The sequence below is a fragment of the Panthera uncia genome (assembly GCF_023721935.1).
Source record: "Panthera uncia isolate 11264 chromosome D3 unlocalized genomic scaffold, Puncia_PCG_1.0 HiC_scaffold_8, whole genome shotgun sequence".
In the NCBI taxonomy this organism is placed as follows: Eukaryota; Metazoa; Chordata; class Mammalia; order Carnivora; family Felidae; genus Panthera; species Panthera uncia.
In genome coordinates, this window is record NW_026057586.1 from 31,155,373 (window position 1) to 31,173,060 (window position 17,688).

At 37.0% G+C, this 17,688-nt stretch overlaps 1 protein-coding gene across 1 annotated transcript in view; it reads right to left on the bottom strand.

Annotated features, from left to right (window-relative positions):
* Window positions 1-482: 482 nt before the first annotated feature.
* PIK3C3 (phosphatidylinositol 3-kinase catalytic subunit type 3) overlaps window positions 483-17,688 on the bottom strand; it is a 142,934-nt gene continuing 125,728 nt past the window's right edge. The window contains exons 24-25 of the mRNA XM_049620173.1: window positions 10,116-10,241; window positions 483-835 (exon numbers count right to left, since the gene is read on the bottom strand). Coding sequence (XP_049476130.1) covers window positions 821-835; window positions 10,116-10,241 — 141 coding nt within the window. The 3' untranslated portion in view covers window positions 483-820. The remainder of the gene's footprint in view (window positions 836-10,115; window positions 10,242-17,688) is intronic.

Genomic DNA, 17,688 nt, shown 5'->3' on the forward strand with positions numbered 1-17,688 from the left:
GAAAAGTAAGTTTACATCAAAAAAGTATTTATTGCAGAAAGACAATTTATGCTTACATGTGTATGTAAAAATATCTTGGGCTCAATACTAATAGCTGTGTCATTGTTATCTTTTGGCCAGTGACTCAGATTGACGTGTCTTGATTCATGTACTTACAAGCTAGGAGAACTGTGAACTAACTATAGTTTTCAAAAAAGATATGTATTTAAAAATGAGAGAAAATGACTGTCTTATTTGAAGTATATGCAATTGTTGAACTTTTGTAAAAGAATGAGTCACAATATGTAAACCTTTAAGTACTGTAGATTAGGCAAAAACAAACATGAGCAGGGGAGGAAGAGGGGGAAGAGAAGGAGGGAGAAGGGAGAGACACAACAAAAAAGCCTTCTTAAATGAGACAGTCCAAATTCATAACTGCTGTCTTGGTGTGAAGAGATGATCAAAAAAAAAAAAAAAAAAAGAAAAAAAGAACATTTCAAACGCAGAGACTAAAATGTTTTACTATTTCAACATAAAATTCTTCCAGAACTCTCAAAGTATATACATGATCCTGGAATAAATTTTTCACTTCTTAGCTTATTAACAATGTTTACATTTGAAAATAAATATATACAATATTTCAAAACAAACCCTTCAAGACAATATTTAGACAGGGACATCCAAGGAAATTGAATTCAGGCACCATGTAACATTTAGGATATATGGTATCTTGAAGATTAAATGTTCTCTTCCTTGTTACTCTGAAGTCTTCCTTATACAGAGGTTGCTTCTAAAGTAGTTCTCTTACAGAGCCAAACATTCTGAGGTGCCAAACCCAGTTTCATTTTCTCCAGTACTATGAAAATTAAAAACAGATAAACAAGTAGTAATTAACATCAATGTTCACAAAGAAAGACAACAGAGTCTACAGTTTAAAAAAAAAATGCTTAGTTTTGTCATGACATTTTTAGAGACTGTGAAAACCTGTTGCTTATTCCACTTCATTGAGTGCAACCACTTTATTCCAGTACTGAGCTGGAATCAAATCAAAGAAAGTAGTCCTGAAAGAACAAGGAAGCCCGGTCAAGAGTTGTTTGGGGGCCAACATACAAACAGTGTTTGATTTTAAGATATCAAGTAAAAATAAAAGAAAACAATGCTTTTATCACCTATTTTTGCTACTTTTCTTCACAGTTACCTCAGATATGGCTGATAAAGAGATCTGTGACACTGACCCTCTTCTCATTTTCTCTCTACATTAGCATTCATTGAGACTGAGAGAATGCTTACTTTTGAGAACTATTAAGCAAAAATAATCTGTAACAGTTAACGGTTGTCATTAACATGTACAGATGCCACCAACCACCACTTTCTCAGCACAAACAACTCTCCCTGTTGGGCGAACATACACTGAGTCATCCATAACTCATGTGCCATCTTATTCAATAAAACAGATGTTGGCCATTATCTTGGAGGAAATAAGAATGCTGTACATGTGAAACAAAATCTTGTTTCCGTGAACTTCACCTCATTATTACTCTGAGAAAAAACATGAGGGGGAAAAAACTCACTGACAAGTATTTGTGGATGTGGATGTGCGTTCACATATATGTGTAAAAATGTCAGAGATGCTGACTGATTTTGGTCTGATATGATTTAGGGTGGCAATCCTAGCAAGAATATGGTAAGATTCAGCTTTCATGCTAGTAAGAGGAATGTAATTTCTGATTTAAGAAGCTGTATAGGAGGCACCTGGGTGGCTCAGTCGGTTGAGTGCCTGACTTCGGCTCAGGTCATGATCTCGTGGTTTGTGAGTTCGAGCCCCGTGTCAGGCTCTGTGCTGACAGCTCAGAGCCTGGAGCCTGCTTCGGATTCTGTGTCTCCCTCTCTCTCTGCCCCTCCCTCGCTTGTGTGCTGTCTCTCAAAAATGAATAAATGTAAAAAAAATTTTTAAAAATAAAAAATAAAATAAAAAGAAGCTGTATAGGGGCACCTAGATGGCTCAGTAGTTTAGGCATCCAACTCTTAATCTCAGCTCAGGTCTTGATCTCAGGGTTTTGAGTTTAAGCCCCATGCTGGGCTCCATGCTGGGCATGGAGCCTAGTTAGGGAAAAAAAGAAAACAAAACGCTGTTTGAATATTTTCAAGAAGACTGTGTCAGAGAAAATCAACTTCTCAAATGGTCCTGGGCACTTATATAAAATCACATACATTTATTTGGTGCCTACCATGTGCCAGGAATGCCTCAGGTTGTGTGAGAGTCCCCAAGTTACTTAAGACAAAAAAAAAAACAAAAAACAAAAAAAAAAAACCTGAAGACAAAATGCTCATAGAGAGAGTCACCACTCATATACACACACAAGTATATCCAAAAGTTGGGCAATGGTTGGGGAACTCATTCCTGGCAAAGAGCAAAGAGGTAGTGCTTGTGAGGGTTTGGGGGGAAATACTACGTATGGGAAATTGTCATGGGGGTAAATCATTAGAGTATAATACAAAAAGGACTCTTTTTAAGGCTGGTAGAAAATGATTAAAGCTGAAAATACAGGTTAGAGCCAAATTGTGAAGGGTCCTCACAGACCTGTTAGGAAGTCTAAATATCCTGAAAACGATAAAAAAACCACACAAGTGTATATATGTGTTTGTATGTGTGAGAAAAACACTGCTACTGAACAAACGGTCTATAATATATCTCCTAAGTACTTCCAAGTGTGTCTGTGAGAAAAAAGTTAGTAATACTACGTAGCAGAGCCAGTCCCAAAATATTCAACGCCCTGTACATTTGATGAATTTATAAAAAACAGTTAAATGTAACCAGAAGGGCAGAAAAACAAGAGTATGACGACTAACCTTCCTAAAAGCAGTTAATGAAGCAAACAGACAAATCTCACCGTGGATGATACTCAAGTGTTTAAAAACTTTCCCCGGAGAAGAAATTAAGAATTTAAATTAAATTAAAGGAAATTAAATTTCTACAGATAAAAAGGAAACTGCAGGGCATTTTAGCTGAAAATTCTGGGGCATTCTGCTGACTGTTGCTATTATAGTAATTAACTAATCTTAAGACTTTAAAACATTTGGAATGCAGCAAGCTCCTCTAGTAGGTTTTTAAACGTCACAGGTTTTGATGGCTGTTCGTGCCGTGGTGCTGACAGCAGTGCAACATGAGAGCACATGTGGGTCAATAAAATTCAAGCAAGACTGGTTTATGACCAAAGTGCAAAATAAACGTTGTCCCACATTTACCATATTTACCTGGGAGTAACTACTCCCAATGGCTCCTTTTTATATCATACTCCATTGGCTGTCTGCACAGCTGACTTTTTCTTTCACTGGGCAGATGAAAGATCAAAGAAAAGTTAAAGATCATTTCTTTTTTTATTTACAAGTGTATTTTTTAAAACTCGCTACTCTTACAACAAAATCCATTCACCTCCATTAAATTAAAGCTTTAACGTGTATCAAGAAAAACATGATTTAGAAACTACTGTCTATTTCTACAACCACGGGTCTGGGTTTGATTCTGGACTTTTCTCCCCTATTAACCATGAGACCTTGTGTATGTTATTTAACCTCAGCCTCGGTTTTCTCATCGATGAAACGGGCCTGGTGATATACACACTTCACAGGTGTGAGGATTAAACAAGGCAATGCTGAGAAATCTCTTTACATAATTCCTGGTACATCCAAGTGTTCAATAGGCTATAATTACTACTATTATTGCTGTTTCTTTGTTGTTAATTTTTATTCCTCCCAGGATAATTCAAACAAATTAGGAATAGATCAGATGGGGGACACAAAATGATATAAAATAGTTTTGTATGATATACTGGCATTATGATACTTATTTAAGCCACTGGTCTGGGAATCATCTGACTCTTTAGAAAATTATTTAGTTAAAAAAAAGTTTGTTTCTTGAGAAAAATTTCTCTTTGGCTAAAGAATTTAATACTCTTTGTTTTGTTCAATAAAATATTTTATACTGTTGTCCTTTATTCCAAATGGTAAAATACGGTCCATATAACATAAACTCAGAAATGATGCTCTCTTCTCCTCTCTGCGGGCATCTTCTGCATCTATGCGCTCTCTCGGGAGAGTAGAGGGTAGAGCAGGCACAGTGCAAACATCTACACTGTGGTCAGTGGTAAGGTCAGTACACAAAGGTAAAATAGCAACACAAATAAACACAATTACTCGAGAAAAGCCCTTCACAAGGAAACACATTGCACAGTTATCTCCCCCAAAAGTCCAAAACAGGAAGCTTTTCCCTTAATACTGACGCAAAACAACTTGTTTCTCTGAGCAGCAGATGGGGCAGATAGATTGCATGCACTCAGAAGCCGTGTTGTGCAAAACACGAGAATCTTCAATACTGGAATTACATGCAGCACAGTCATGGGAGACACTGGGTCTGAAACATTACCAAAGGAGCTCCTCTCACATTTATTAGAGGACGTATGCTCTTCAGGAAAAACATTGGGTAGAATAACCACATTGTTTTTCTCCTTTCATTTTTCTTTTAATCCCCACAAGTATGTATAGTTGAATTCTCTTCAGTTAAAGGCATATAACTTTACCTCAAGTGTTAAGTTCAGGTGCCCCTCTGCTTGGACCTGTGCTTTTCCCCCTTGAACACCACAGGGGCTAAGTAAGGATTCTTGCCAAATGTATAGCAGTAATGTGTTCTCGGTATCTTGGGCTGGAATTTAGGTAAACTTTCTGAACCCAATCTGTTACTGTTTTACTCAGTCTGCAAAAAATGCATCTCATTGGAAACCACACCCCACTTTCTAGCCTTCTATCATCAATCGGTAAAGAGAGAGACAGGAGAAAGTAAAAACAGGGAAGAAATGGGTTGTACTGTGAGAGATCACCATCCAAAGGCCTAGTTTTAGTGCAGGAAGTGCCCCAAACTAAGTGACCTCTACCTTTCTGTGCAGCTAAGACTAGAAAGCCTTTTAAAGACCATTTCAGTGGAGACAAGAGTTCTGATGAAGCAATTTCAAAGACAATGACCTAAATAAAAGTGTTTTTCAGTGGAAAATTTGTATCACTAATAGGTGGGTGTTGCTAGGCAACATATATTGCAGTGTTTAATCTCTACCCTTCCTAGCGAATGGTATGATGGAAGAAAATAAGGCTTTTCAGCATTGCAACATAATAGTTCTATGTGGCAATTTTGTGGTCTTCTTATAGACTATAATTTCTTTTATGCTGAAAAACTATAGTTTTTGTTAACATGTATCAATTAATTTATCTCCATTTTTAGAAAACTGTCCTACAATCCACAGTGATTAATAGGAATGCACTGAAATTAGCCAAACTCATTTAGCAGTGTACATCTTTATAATAAATGCTTTGAGTGACCAGAAGAAACAGATGTTGGTCACCCGGATTTGCATGTGCAAATAATTTATTAGTATCACTACCTAAAAAAGATACATAGTCACTATTTAGAAAATATACTGCATTTAGAAGTGTGAGTTTCAAGAAGAAAATAAACTTCAGTTTAGAAATAGCTATGCTTCTGTCATTTGATAATTTCAAAAGACTATGTGAAGTTAAAACTTTACTCAGTGTCTCTTGTAACCCTCAATGCCTAAACAAATTCCAATGAAATCAAACATCCTTAGTTTATTCTCATTCTGATATTGTTTCACTTGCACAAGAGTACAGACACAGGTGACAAATATATTTAAGGAAACCTCAGATAGCATGATCATTTTCAAGTTCATCTCTTAGGATGTAGAAAAGGGGATATTCTGGTAAAGACCTGAATTTAGTAAGTTAGGAAACGTTTTATGTGGCTCAGCCTTCTCATTTATAAAAGAAGAGAATGTTAAAACTCACTTTTGTGGTTGTTAAGGATTATATAATATTAAAAAATAGCAAAGCACTATATGAAATACAAAGTTCAAATAAATAAAGTATGGCTATTGTTGTCTCAGACACTGTTATCTGTCATTATAGACAGCTGAGAGAGATGATCTAAAAATTTTTGCCTACATAAATATTCATGCCGCATTAAACCTCCACTTTTACCTGTCTGGGATGATGCTGGTAGTATTAAGTCACTGGAATAATCCAGATATTTGCTCTTATTAATATTCATGCTGCTACAGCCTTAATTTTAGATAATAACACTATTTTGTTATCAAGAATCTATCCTAGCCCAAGAAAGTTTGTAACAATGAAGACCAAGTAAGATCAAATAACTATTTATCCAGGATTTCTAAGAAAATAGAAACCTAAAAGACTTAATATTTCTTTCCAAGAAATATAATCATCCATTAGTTCATATGTATAAAATGATCCTTCCCATATCTAAGAATACATCCACCTCTATTACCAATTTATCACCCATATTCATATTTTCTCTGTGAACATTAAAGTATGTGCATTAACTCTTAGTTCTGAACAACCTTCATAATTTAACCATCAGTGCTGGGGGTTTCATTTACTTTTAGTTTTTGTAGTAGTCAGTATAAGCTGGAAAGCAAGTGACCTTTGTACATCTCTGATTATAGATTAAATTTGTATTAGTTTTTACTTCAATACCAATCACTTTACCGATGTGGAAACTGAGGCCCAGAGACATTGGTGAATGAAGGTGCCTCTATTACTACCTCCCCCAGATGATAATGTGGTCCCTTTTTTTTTATCTAGCTTTCTGTCTCCTCTATTTTTAACACAGAATATTAAGAAAAAGAGTCTTTCTATTCTTAGATGGAGTGAGCAATGCAAAAACAGGCATCTTATGTAATTGACAACACAATTTCAAAACTATAGTAAAGTATGCCACAGGTTCATTTACAGAACTTGAAGGCTCAAACTTTAACCTGGATTGCATCAGATGAGTGGTAGTTAAGCCTTCAAAGATGTAACACTTAATCCTTCTCCTCCCCAAGAGAACACTCTATCTCTTGTTCCTGAGAACAGGGGCTGGCCTTGAGACTTGCTCTAAGAGGCCTGCTGCTTCTGCTCTCGCGTTCCTGTGGAGCAGCCAGTCACCATGCAGTAGAACAGCAGCCCCGGCTAGAGCCCTGAGTGATGAGAGAAGTGGAGAGGCCGTCTGGAAGAGCACCAAAGAGATGTGTGAAACCTTCTGGGCCCTTCAGACAAACCCAATCATGGGCTGAAAGCAGCTGAATAGTGAACCCACCTGACGTAACAGGAAACAAAAGAACCATGTGGTTGGGCTCTTGCTGAAATCTTGACTAGAGAATCGTAAGAAGTTTTTTAAGTTTTTTAAGCTAGGAAGTTCAGGTTCGTTGTATAGCTACAGATAATCTGAAATGAGGTGTTAGGCAGCTGCATTAATTTCAAGTGTGGAATTTTAGCTCCATTATATATGGTAAATAAATGTCCAGGAAAATAAGGGAGAAAAATGAGAAACTTCAAGCATACAAGAAAGAAAACCCATGAAGGAGAGAAATTTGTACAGTTGTCAATAAGGACAGAGCAAAATAAAATATAAATAACCAACTCTAAAGGAAATGCAAAGACACAGAAGTTAAAAGTTTCTAACCTCAAACATGTTACAACTATTTGAGTATTAAAAAAGAAAAACAAAAGGTGTACATAGAAAAAGGCAGAGAGAGATGGGCGACTGAGTGGCTCAGTCAGTTAAGTGTCTGACTTTGGCTCAGGTCATGATCTCACAGTTCATGAGTTCAAGCCTGGCATCCAGCTCTGTGCTGACAGCTCAGAGCCTGGAGACTGCTTTGGATTCTGTATCTTCCTCTCTCTGCCCCTCCCCCATTGTGCTCTGTGTCTTTCTCTCTGTCTTAAAAAAAAAAATAAAAAGAGGGGCGCCTGGGTGGCTCAGTCACGTAAGCATCCAACTTCAGCTCAGGTCATGATCTAATGGTCTGTGAGTTCGAGGCCGGCATCAGGCTCTGTGCTGACAGCTCAGAGCCTGGAGACTGCTTTGGATTCTGTGTCACCCCCTCTCTGTCACTACCCCTCCCCCACTCACACTCTGTCTCTGTCTCTCAAAAATGAATAAACATTAAAAATTTTTATAAATAACTTAAAAAATAAAGGGAAAGAAAAAGGGAGAGAAAATAACAGGATTGTGTGGGCTATGCCACAGAAAATTTCATTAACACCTAACATAAATAGTGGTGAGCAAAATGTTGACAAGAGAACTGGCTTCAAAATACTAGATATGGAAGTCAAAAGATCTGGGTTCAAGTTTTGGTTCTGTCCCTTCCTTGTTAGCCACATGAAGATGGCTAAGTCATTAAACCGTTCTGGACTTCTATCCTATTCTATTGCTTCTATTGCTCTAAAACACTCTGCTGTATTATGTGTGGACTCAGATTCACCATTAGCTAGACAAATCACTTACATACCATCTGAATCACAGTTTATTCTCTTGAGAATTGACTGGATAGGATTAACCTGGGATGCAGAACCTGATTTGGTCCTTATAATAAAATATGACCTGAATTGGTGTTCTGGGAGAAGAAACTTTTTGTTAAGCCAGGAAAAGAGTATAAGCTAACATCTACAGGAAGAAACCCCTTTAAGTTCATTGGATATTTTTTAAGTGGATAAGCCATTGTACTAATAGGTGAGTAATAGATATAGCCCTGACTTCAAGAAGTTTGCATTTTAGGAGTTATAAGACAAGAATCCAAATATCTATAATAGAGGGGCGCCTGGGTGGCTCAGTCGGTTAAGCGGCCAACTTCGGCTCAGGTCATGATCTCGCGGTCTGTGAGTTCGAGTCCCGCGTCCGGCTCTGTGCTAACAGCTCAGAGCCTGGAGCCTGTTTCGGATTCTGTGTCTCCTTCTCTCTGACCCTCCCCCATTCATGCTCTGTCTCTTTCTGTCTCAAAAATAAATAAACGTTAACAAATAGCTATAATAGAAAGCAAATGTAAGTGCAACTCAATAAAGTTAAAAGTATTATAAATATCCAGAGGAAGATCAATCAAAGTGGCATTAAGAATACATCTTGGTGGACTGGATTTGGTAAGCATAAGTTTACCAAAGATTCATTATAAGAAGATGGATGTTCTGGTGCTGACGAAATGGCAGCTGCAAAGTAATCAGAGACAGAAGAGACCAAAATATTCAGAGACAGTATTAGGGAAACAGCTTGGAAAGAAGCTTGGAATACAATCCTGGAAGGCCTTGAGCTTCCAGAGACCAGTCTTCACTGTTAGGCAATGGGGAAACACTGCACATTGACATTAACAAGGGGGGCGAGAGGACAAAGTAAAACATTATATTGTGAAAATATATCTGATATTTAGAATAAAAAATGCTTACAGAAAAAAAAAAAAAGGTTAAAACAGAGAGAAGAGTTATAAAGCATTTTAGTTACCCAAGGTATCGTAAAGAGCAAAAAATGGATTAAATGTTAGGAGTCCAAAAATGATAGAAAATGGTAATTAAAGAAATAGTTAAACTGGCAAGGCTTGGTGGTACAATGGTACCGGGTGAGGGAGAAGTCAAGTGGACAGGCTTTGAGCTTGGGTGATTAGTAAAATTACCAACGGAATATGCAAAGTAAGGAAGGGGTGCACAAGGAGAAGAGTGTGAGGGTAGGGGGCAGGGGGAAAGAGGTCTCATTTTTCTGTTTGCTCACATTTTCATAATCATCCTCATTATGAAATTCATAATGAAACCAGGCTTTAAACCTGAGGTTTAGCATCACAGGCTAGTGTGAAAAGGTCTCCCTCCCTCAGACATTTGTATGCAAGCTTCTGCTAACAGTAAGGCTACAGACAGACCTTTTCAGTACATGATGCGCACTGCTTTACTCAGCTTCAAAACTCCTTTCCCAGCACTTCACCATTTGTGAAAACCCAACATGTGCTCAAGTCTCACTTGCCAAGGCCACCTTTAGACCCATGATACAATCACCACTGATGCCAAAGGACAAATACACCAATGCTGATACTCCACAATTTAGCTGACGACTAAGAAAATTTCAGTGGGCTGTTTTAGAATTGATAATGTATGCGGCATGTTCACAGTGGCTGGCTGGTGAGATGGCAAAAATGGCTTGACAAAGAAAATAAGGAAAAGGCATCATTAGCAGGAGAAAAGTAAGGCTCTCTGAGGACTCTAGGGTAGGACACGGGGAGGCAGAAATAAAGTCCACTGCACTGAGAACTTACCTGGGCAAACTTGTGAATCTGTTCTACCACTGCAGCAAAAAGAGCATGGACACTTTCATCAATCAGACTCTGCATGTAATGCACGGCCTCTTCATCAGACAGGTCTAGTCGGAATTTATCCTGAACCTATAAGATCATAGTACGTTAGTCTTGAGCGTGGGGGGGAAAAAACATACTTTGAAGAGACAGAACCAAATGGATACAGACATTATTACAATATATTATGACTGATTTCTGTGACAAAGAAGTGTTTTATAACTTACAAGAAGTTCTGAAGTTATTATTCTTTTGAGTGTCAAAGTTTTCTGTTTTTGCTATATGCTGTAAATCACCCTATCCTTGTTGGTTGTTACCTAGGAATAAACCTAACCAAAGATGTAAAAGATTTGTATGCTGAAAAGTATAGAAAGCTTATAAAGGAAATTGAAGAAGATACAAAGAAGTACAACAACATTCCATGCTCATGGATTGGAAGGATAAATATTGTTAAAATGTCAACACTACCCAAAGCAATCTACACATTCAGTGCAATCCCAATCAAAATTGCACTGGCATTCTTCTCAAAGTCAGAACAACCCTAAAATTTGTATGGAACCACAAAAGACCCCGAATTGCCAAACTAATATTGAAGAAAACCAACATGGGAGGCATCACAATCCCAGACTTTAGCCTCTACTACAAAACTGTAATCATCAAGATAGTATGGTATTGGCACAAAAACAGACACATAGACCAATGGAATAGAATAGAGAAACCACAAATATACGGACAACTAATCTTTGACAAAGCAGAAAAGAGTATCCAATGGAAAAAGACAGTCTCTTTATTTTATTTTAATTTTTTTTAATGTTTATTCATTTTTGAGAGACAGAGAGAGACAGAGCATGAGTGGGGAAGGGGCAGAGAGAGAGGGAGACGCAGAATCCGAGGCAGGCTCCAGGCTTGAGCTGTCAGCACAGAGCCCGATGCGGGGCTTGAACTCACGAACTGTGAGATCATGACCTGAGCCGAAGTCGGGCGCTCAACCGACTGAGCCACCCAGGCGCCCCAAAGACAGTCTCTTTAACAAATGGTGCTGGGAGAACTGGACAGCAACATGCAGGAGAATGAAACTAGACCACTTTCTTACACCATACACAAAAACAAACTCAAAATGGATGAAAGACCTGAATGTGAGATAGGAAACCATCAAAACCCTAGGAGAAAGCAGGCTACAACCTCTTTGACCTCAGCTGCAGGGATTTCTTACTTGTTACATCTCCAAAGGCAAAGGAATTAAAAGCAAAAATGAACTATTGGGACCTCATGAAGATAAAAAGCTTCTGCACTGCAAAGGAAACAATCAACATAACTAAAAGGTAACCGACAGAATGGGAAAAGATATTTGCAAATTACATATCTGATAAAAGGCTAGTGTCCAAAATCTATAAAGAACTTATCAAGCTCAACACCCAAAAAGCAAATAACCCAGTTAAAAAATGGGCAGAAGACATGAATAGACACTTTTCCAAAGAAGACATCCAGATGGCCAACAGACACATGATACGATGCTCAATGTCACTCATAATCAGGGAAATACAAATGAAAGCCACACTTGAGATACCACCTCACACCAGTCAGAGTGGCTAAAATGAACAAATCAGGAGACTGTAGATGCTGGCGAGGATGTGGAGAAATGAGAACCCTCTTGCACTGTCGGTGGGAATGCAAACTGGTGCAGCTGCTCTGAATGCAACCTCAGTGTGGAGGTTCCTCAAAAAATTAAAAATAGAACTACCATATGACCCAGCAATAGCAATACTAGGAATTTACCCAAGGGATACAGGAGTGCTGATGCATAGGGACACAGGTACCCCAATGTTTATAGCAGTGCTTTCAACAATAGCCGAATTATGGAAAAAGCGTAAATGTCTATCAACTGATGAATAGATAAAGAAGATGTGGTTTATATACACAATGGAATACTACTTGGCAATGAGAAAGAATTAAATCCTGCCATTTGCAGCAACATGGATGGAACTGGAGGGTATTATGCTAAGTAAAATAAGTCAGTGTATCTTGAGAAACTTAACAGAAGACCATGGGGGAAGAGAAGGGGGGAACAAAGTTACAAACAGAGAGGGAGGAAGGCAAACCACAAGGGACTCTTAAATACAGAGAGCAAACTGAGGGTTGATGGGGGGTGGGGAAGAGGAGAAAGTAGGTGATGGGCATTGAGGAGGGCACTTGTTGGGATAAGCACTGGGTGTTGTATGGAAGCCAATTTAACAATAAATTATATTTTTAAAAAAAAGAAAAACTAAATAGTAAACATGATTCTTAGGCCCTGCAAATTAAAAATGAAAAAACTGGGGGCGCCTGGGTGGCGCAGTCGGTTAAGCGTCTGACTTCAGCCAGGTCACGATCTCGCGGTCTGTGAGTTCGAGCCCCGCGTCAGGCTCTGGGCTGATGGCTCGGAGCCTGGAGCCTGTTTCCGATTCTGTGTCTCCCCCTCTCTCTGCCCCTCCCCCGTTCATGCTCTGTCTCTCTCTGTCCCAAAAATAAATAAAAATCGTTGAAAAAAAAAAAATTTTAAAATGAAAAAACTGTTCTTTTAACTCAAAAGGGTGCTTTATTTTTTCACATTTCGAAGCTAGAACTACTGTGTAAGATTTAAAATGTGACATATTTATTAATAAATAATCTCCTTCATTTTATCCCTGTTGTTCATTATTAAATGGATATACCAAGGTGAGATGACAATAATATTCTCCCCCACTGTTTCACTACCTATAGAAGAACAGAAACTATGTTAGTTACCGGCAAAATCAACTGAAGTAGATCTTCCAAAAATGTCTCCCTTCCTATAGCAATTCCTTATACCTATGCAAAGAACTACTTTAGTTGGTCTGTAATTTCCAGTAACAGAGAAACTTTTCTTTGTTTCATATTTATAGTTCCAGTTGATTCCCAATAACAAGAAGTACTAGAAAAATTAGTAGAAACGTATGAGAATGGTTCCTAAAAAATAAAAGTCAATGTTATTGATGACCACTTTGTGTAAAACACTTCACATCAAGATTTCGCCTGACTCTGAGATAGCAGTGAAGTAGAATAGTATTTCCATCTAGAACATGCAGAAACTGAGGCACAGATAATTTATGAAGCCAACCCAAAGACCCTTAACTGATGGCAGGGGTCTCACACTTCCAGACAATCTCATGCCACTGCACGATATTATACTCTACTCCTTTCTCCTCATATAAGTGGAGATAATGCTTATAAGCATTATACTCTACTCCTTTCTCCTCTTATAAGTGATCCATATATACTTTGGAAAAAGCAGGCAAGGAGAAAATGATGTTTCCAAGCAGATAAAAAGTGGTCGTATTTAGTATTTACTGTTAAGTATAGAACTTAACTACCAGAAAAACGAAGAAGGACACAGTACAACAACCATGGCCGTGGAACGGTGCTCATCTCTTTGCTAGATCGGAGGTATACCAAATGACCCAACAGCTCTGCAGCTTCAGGCTGGGGAAGTACAAGAGAGGTGGGCATAAAGAGTGAAGGACGATTCGGCGGAGGGACATCTAAAGGTCTGGGTTTTTTTGTTTTTAAGTTTTTTTTTTTTACGTTTATTTTTGAGAGAGACAGGGAGTGAGCAGGGTAGGGGCAGAGAGCGAGGGGGAGACATGGAATCCGAAGAAGGCTCCAGGCTCTGTGTTGTCAGCACAAAGCCCGACTCAGGGCTCAAACTCGTATGACCTGAGCTGAAGTATGGCTCGTGTGACTCATATGACCTGAGCTGAAGTAGGATGCTCAACTGACTGAGCCACCCAGGTGCCTCTGAAAGTCTATCTTGAATAAACTAGCTCTCCTATTTCTGAATCCCAATTAATGGCATATCTCTTCTTTGATTTTAATCCTTTATTTTCCTTGACTTAGAAAGATGTCTGACAGGTCTGGAACTATTTTTAAAAGCATCAAAAAACTACAGATCAAAAGAATCAGAACTTCAGCCAATTGATCAAAACTTAAATGCTTGTATATGCGCTTGCAACACAAACAATATATATATTTGGCATAAAAAGATGTTATTTACCAAATATGAAAAAATAATCTTTTATAACAATGAAGTTAAGGTTAACTGCATATAAATGGTTGATTTGGTATCACATATACTGACCGGCCTACTTGGTATTGTCCCCTAGGTCCTTAAGATTCTAATCATTTTCTTCAAGCTATATTCTCTTTGCTCTTCAGATTGTATAGTTAAGCTCTATTTATATGTGTGCATGCACACAAACATGCACAAACACAGTCTCTAACATTCCAATTAGTACTAAATATTGAGTCTGTCTTCAATAACCTTTTGATGTACACTCTTCTTGCATCCACACTCTCAGGGGTGTAGAGCTATTCCCCACATAACACACATTTCTAGACTAAACTATATTGTCTTTGGGGGCGACTTGGTGGCTCAGCTGGTTAAGCATCCAGCTTCAGCTCAGGTCATGATCTCATGGTTCATGGGTTCAAGGCCTGTGGGGCTCTGTGCTGACAGCTCAGAGCCTGGAGCCTGCTTCAGATTCTATCTCCCTCTCTCTCTTCCCCTTCTCCACTCATACTCTGTATACTCTTTCTCTTAAAAAATAAACATTAAGAAAATAAATTTAAACTATATTGTCTTTCATAAGGAGCACAGAGATATCATTTATACTTAATCTTTACCCTTTGTCTCTGAAAGCTCAAAACACATCATTGCGAAACTAATTTAGCATTCGTTAATAAAGACTTTTGCTTAAAACAATTTAGTGTTTAGCATCTCTGAAATAAGAGTAACTTTCATTAAAATAATAAAAGCAGACACTTCCTATTAAAATTTTTTATTTAAATTATTAGAATAAAAAAATTTTCCTTGTAATAATTATTCAATCACAAAAGTGATTACAACAAAGGAACACTTTTCATTCATCAAGGTGAAAGAAAGAGTTTTAATCTAAACAGTATTTCCTTGCTGAGTTCATTTGATTATCTGAACTGCATTAGAATAATTTAAAAAAATCCCTTAATTGAATAAAAACCAGAATTTAAAATAAAGAGTAATTAAAAAGAAAAATGATAAAAACTGAAACCCCCATCCAACTACTGCTAAAAGAGAATCAATGCTATAATTGTTTGTAATAGGACACATGACTGCTAAAGAAAAATGACACCTACATTACCAAAACTCCCTAAGAGTGGATATTATGGCTTATATGCTTTAATAAACATAACTTGTAGGCACCAAGGAATTTTAATTTTACAGGTCATTCGAAACAGATCTTCAATTTGTAGATTTTCAGTTATACATACACATATTTACTATAAATATGTGTATACATAAAAATATGTATACATACAAATATATATGTATATAATTTTTTGTTTTACAGATTAGTCAAAGATCAATTTAGAGAAAGAACATATCCCTTTATTCTTCAACACAAAACAGTATTATCTTGTTAAATTCCTTTGAATAAACTCATTACCACAATTTAAAAGATTTATTACTCATTTAAAGAAAAACACGAATGAAAAAGCACTGCTAAGTGGTGATGTTTATCCATTAAACTATTCTATTTCTCTCTTTTTTTTTTTTTTCTTCTAAATAGAGACTCACCTGTATCAAAAAGCTAAGAAAATTCAAAACTCCCTGTAGATAGGCAATTGCCTTTTTTCAACACACTCTCCCTGGTAACAAAGTGAGTGATTTGCTAGGAAATACAGTTTTGTTTGTTTTTTTTTTACTTGAAGTACAGTCAACATACAATGTTACATCAGTTTCTGAATACACAGGTCTTTTATCTCAAATATCTTAACTTCCTTTTATTCACTAGGACAATCTAGTCGGACAGAGCTAAGAAGTCTTATTTCCATACCACAGGTTCATAAAATACCTCCTTTTAATTTATTCAGAAAGAGCTGACAAACCTAATTGGTGAGGCCCTTCCTGGCCACAAATCTTAAAATTTTCAAAATCAGTGCCAACTCAACATTTCATTTTCCCTTCACTTTAATTTCTTCTCTAAACACTAATCACTATTAATATGTTACATATTTTAACTTACTTTATCCTGTTTCTTTTCTGTTTCCCTTATTAGAAGGTAAGCTCCTCATTGAAGGCAAGAAATTTTATTTTATTATTACTGTAACTCAAACAAGAAGATAGTGCTTGAGATACAGTAAATATAAATAGCTCAATAAATACTGTTGAGTGAATGAATGAAGTAGAAAAAATATTCATGAGAAGGATAAAACTAAATGTAGGAGAATAATCACCCTTAGACTAGAGGAAGGCAGGTAGGGTGCAGTTCAACACTAATGACTGTTTTGACCCATTAATAAAAGAGGATTTAAAGCAAAGAGGGCAAAATGTTTAAATACAGATGGTGATTACTAGGTGTTTGTTACATGAACATCTGTATTCTTTATGATTTAAGTAGTTCATATAAAATTTATCTAAAGAAAAAACTAGTATGATCTGTTTGCTCATTTTTGAAAATTAGTCTATCCATTATGCTTTAGTTATATTAGCACTATAACACTTTGCTTTTATCAATATGCATTATTTTTATTAGACTACTTGGATAAGTTTGTTCTAAATTATTAAAAGGATTAAAGCAACTTCTGTGCAAGCTTCCCACAGCATATAGCAAAGACTGGCACACTAACCTACTACTACCAGATACTTAACTGATGTCTGTGATTGATGACCATGTGTTTAAAACATTGTGATTCCATCTCACATTTTTTGGGCAATTGGGTTTTATAAGAAATGAACAAATCTGATCAACAAAAATATTATGTATCCCATCTATAAGTATTCAATTTCAAAAATGAAAACAAAACTGATATATACTAAATTAAGTTATGGAGACAGGAAAATATTGTTGCACTTTGTTAGGATTACTCGAATAATTTAAATAATCTCTCCTTCTCTCAGCTTCAAATTGCTACACTCTATTTCCCTAGTTAGCTTCTATTCATGAGGCCAACACAAAAATGTTCCAAGTGGTAAGACTTCGAAGTAATGTTAGCAATTGTTATTTCAACAAGGTATAAAAATCTACACTTTTTCTGTTTAATGTTTATTTATTTTTTGAGAGAGAGAAATATAGCATGAGCTGGGAAGGGGCGGGGAGGGGGGTGGTGCAGAAGATCCAAAGCAGGCTCTGTGCTGACAGTAGAGAACCCAACATGGGGCTCAAACCCACAAGCTGAGATCATGACCTGAGCCAAAGTCGACCACTTAACCGACTCAGCCACCCAGGCGCCCCAAATATTTACATTTCTTAAAAAATGAAATATATGAAACATAAATTTTAGCCTATTCCAGCATAAGTTTACAACATTATCAGGACTTTAATGTCAAGTGTATGCTGCAAATAATTACTTCATATTCTTAATAAAAGAGCAGAAAGCAAAGAAAACCTTTTATGAAATACCTTTTTGAGGAGATATTTGGTGAAATACATTTTTTTCAAAGTTCACTTAATTGAAATCAGAAAACAGCTAAGGAGTACCCATCTAAAGGCAAACAACTAATACA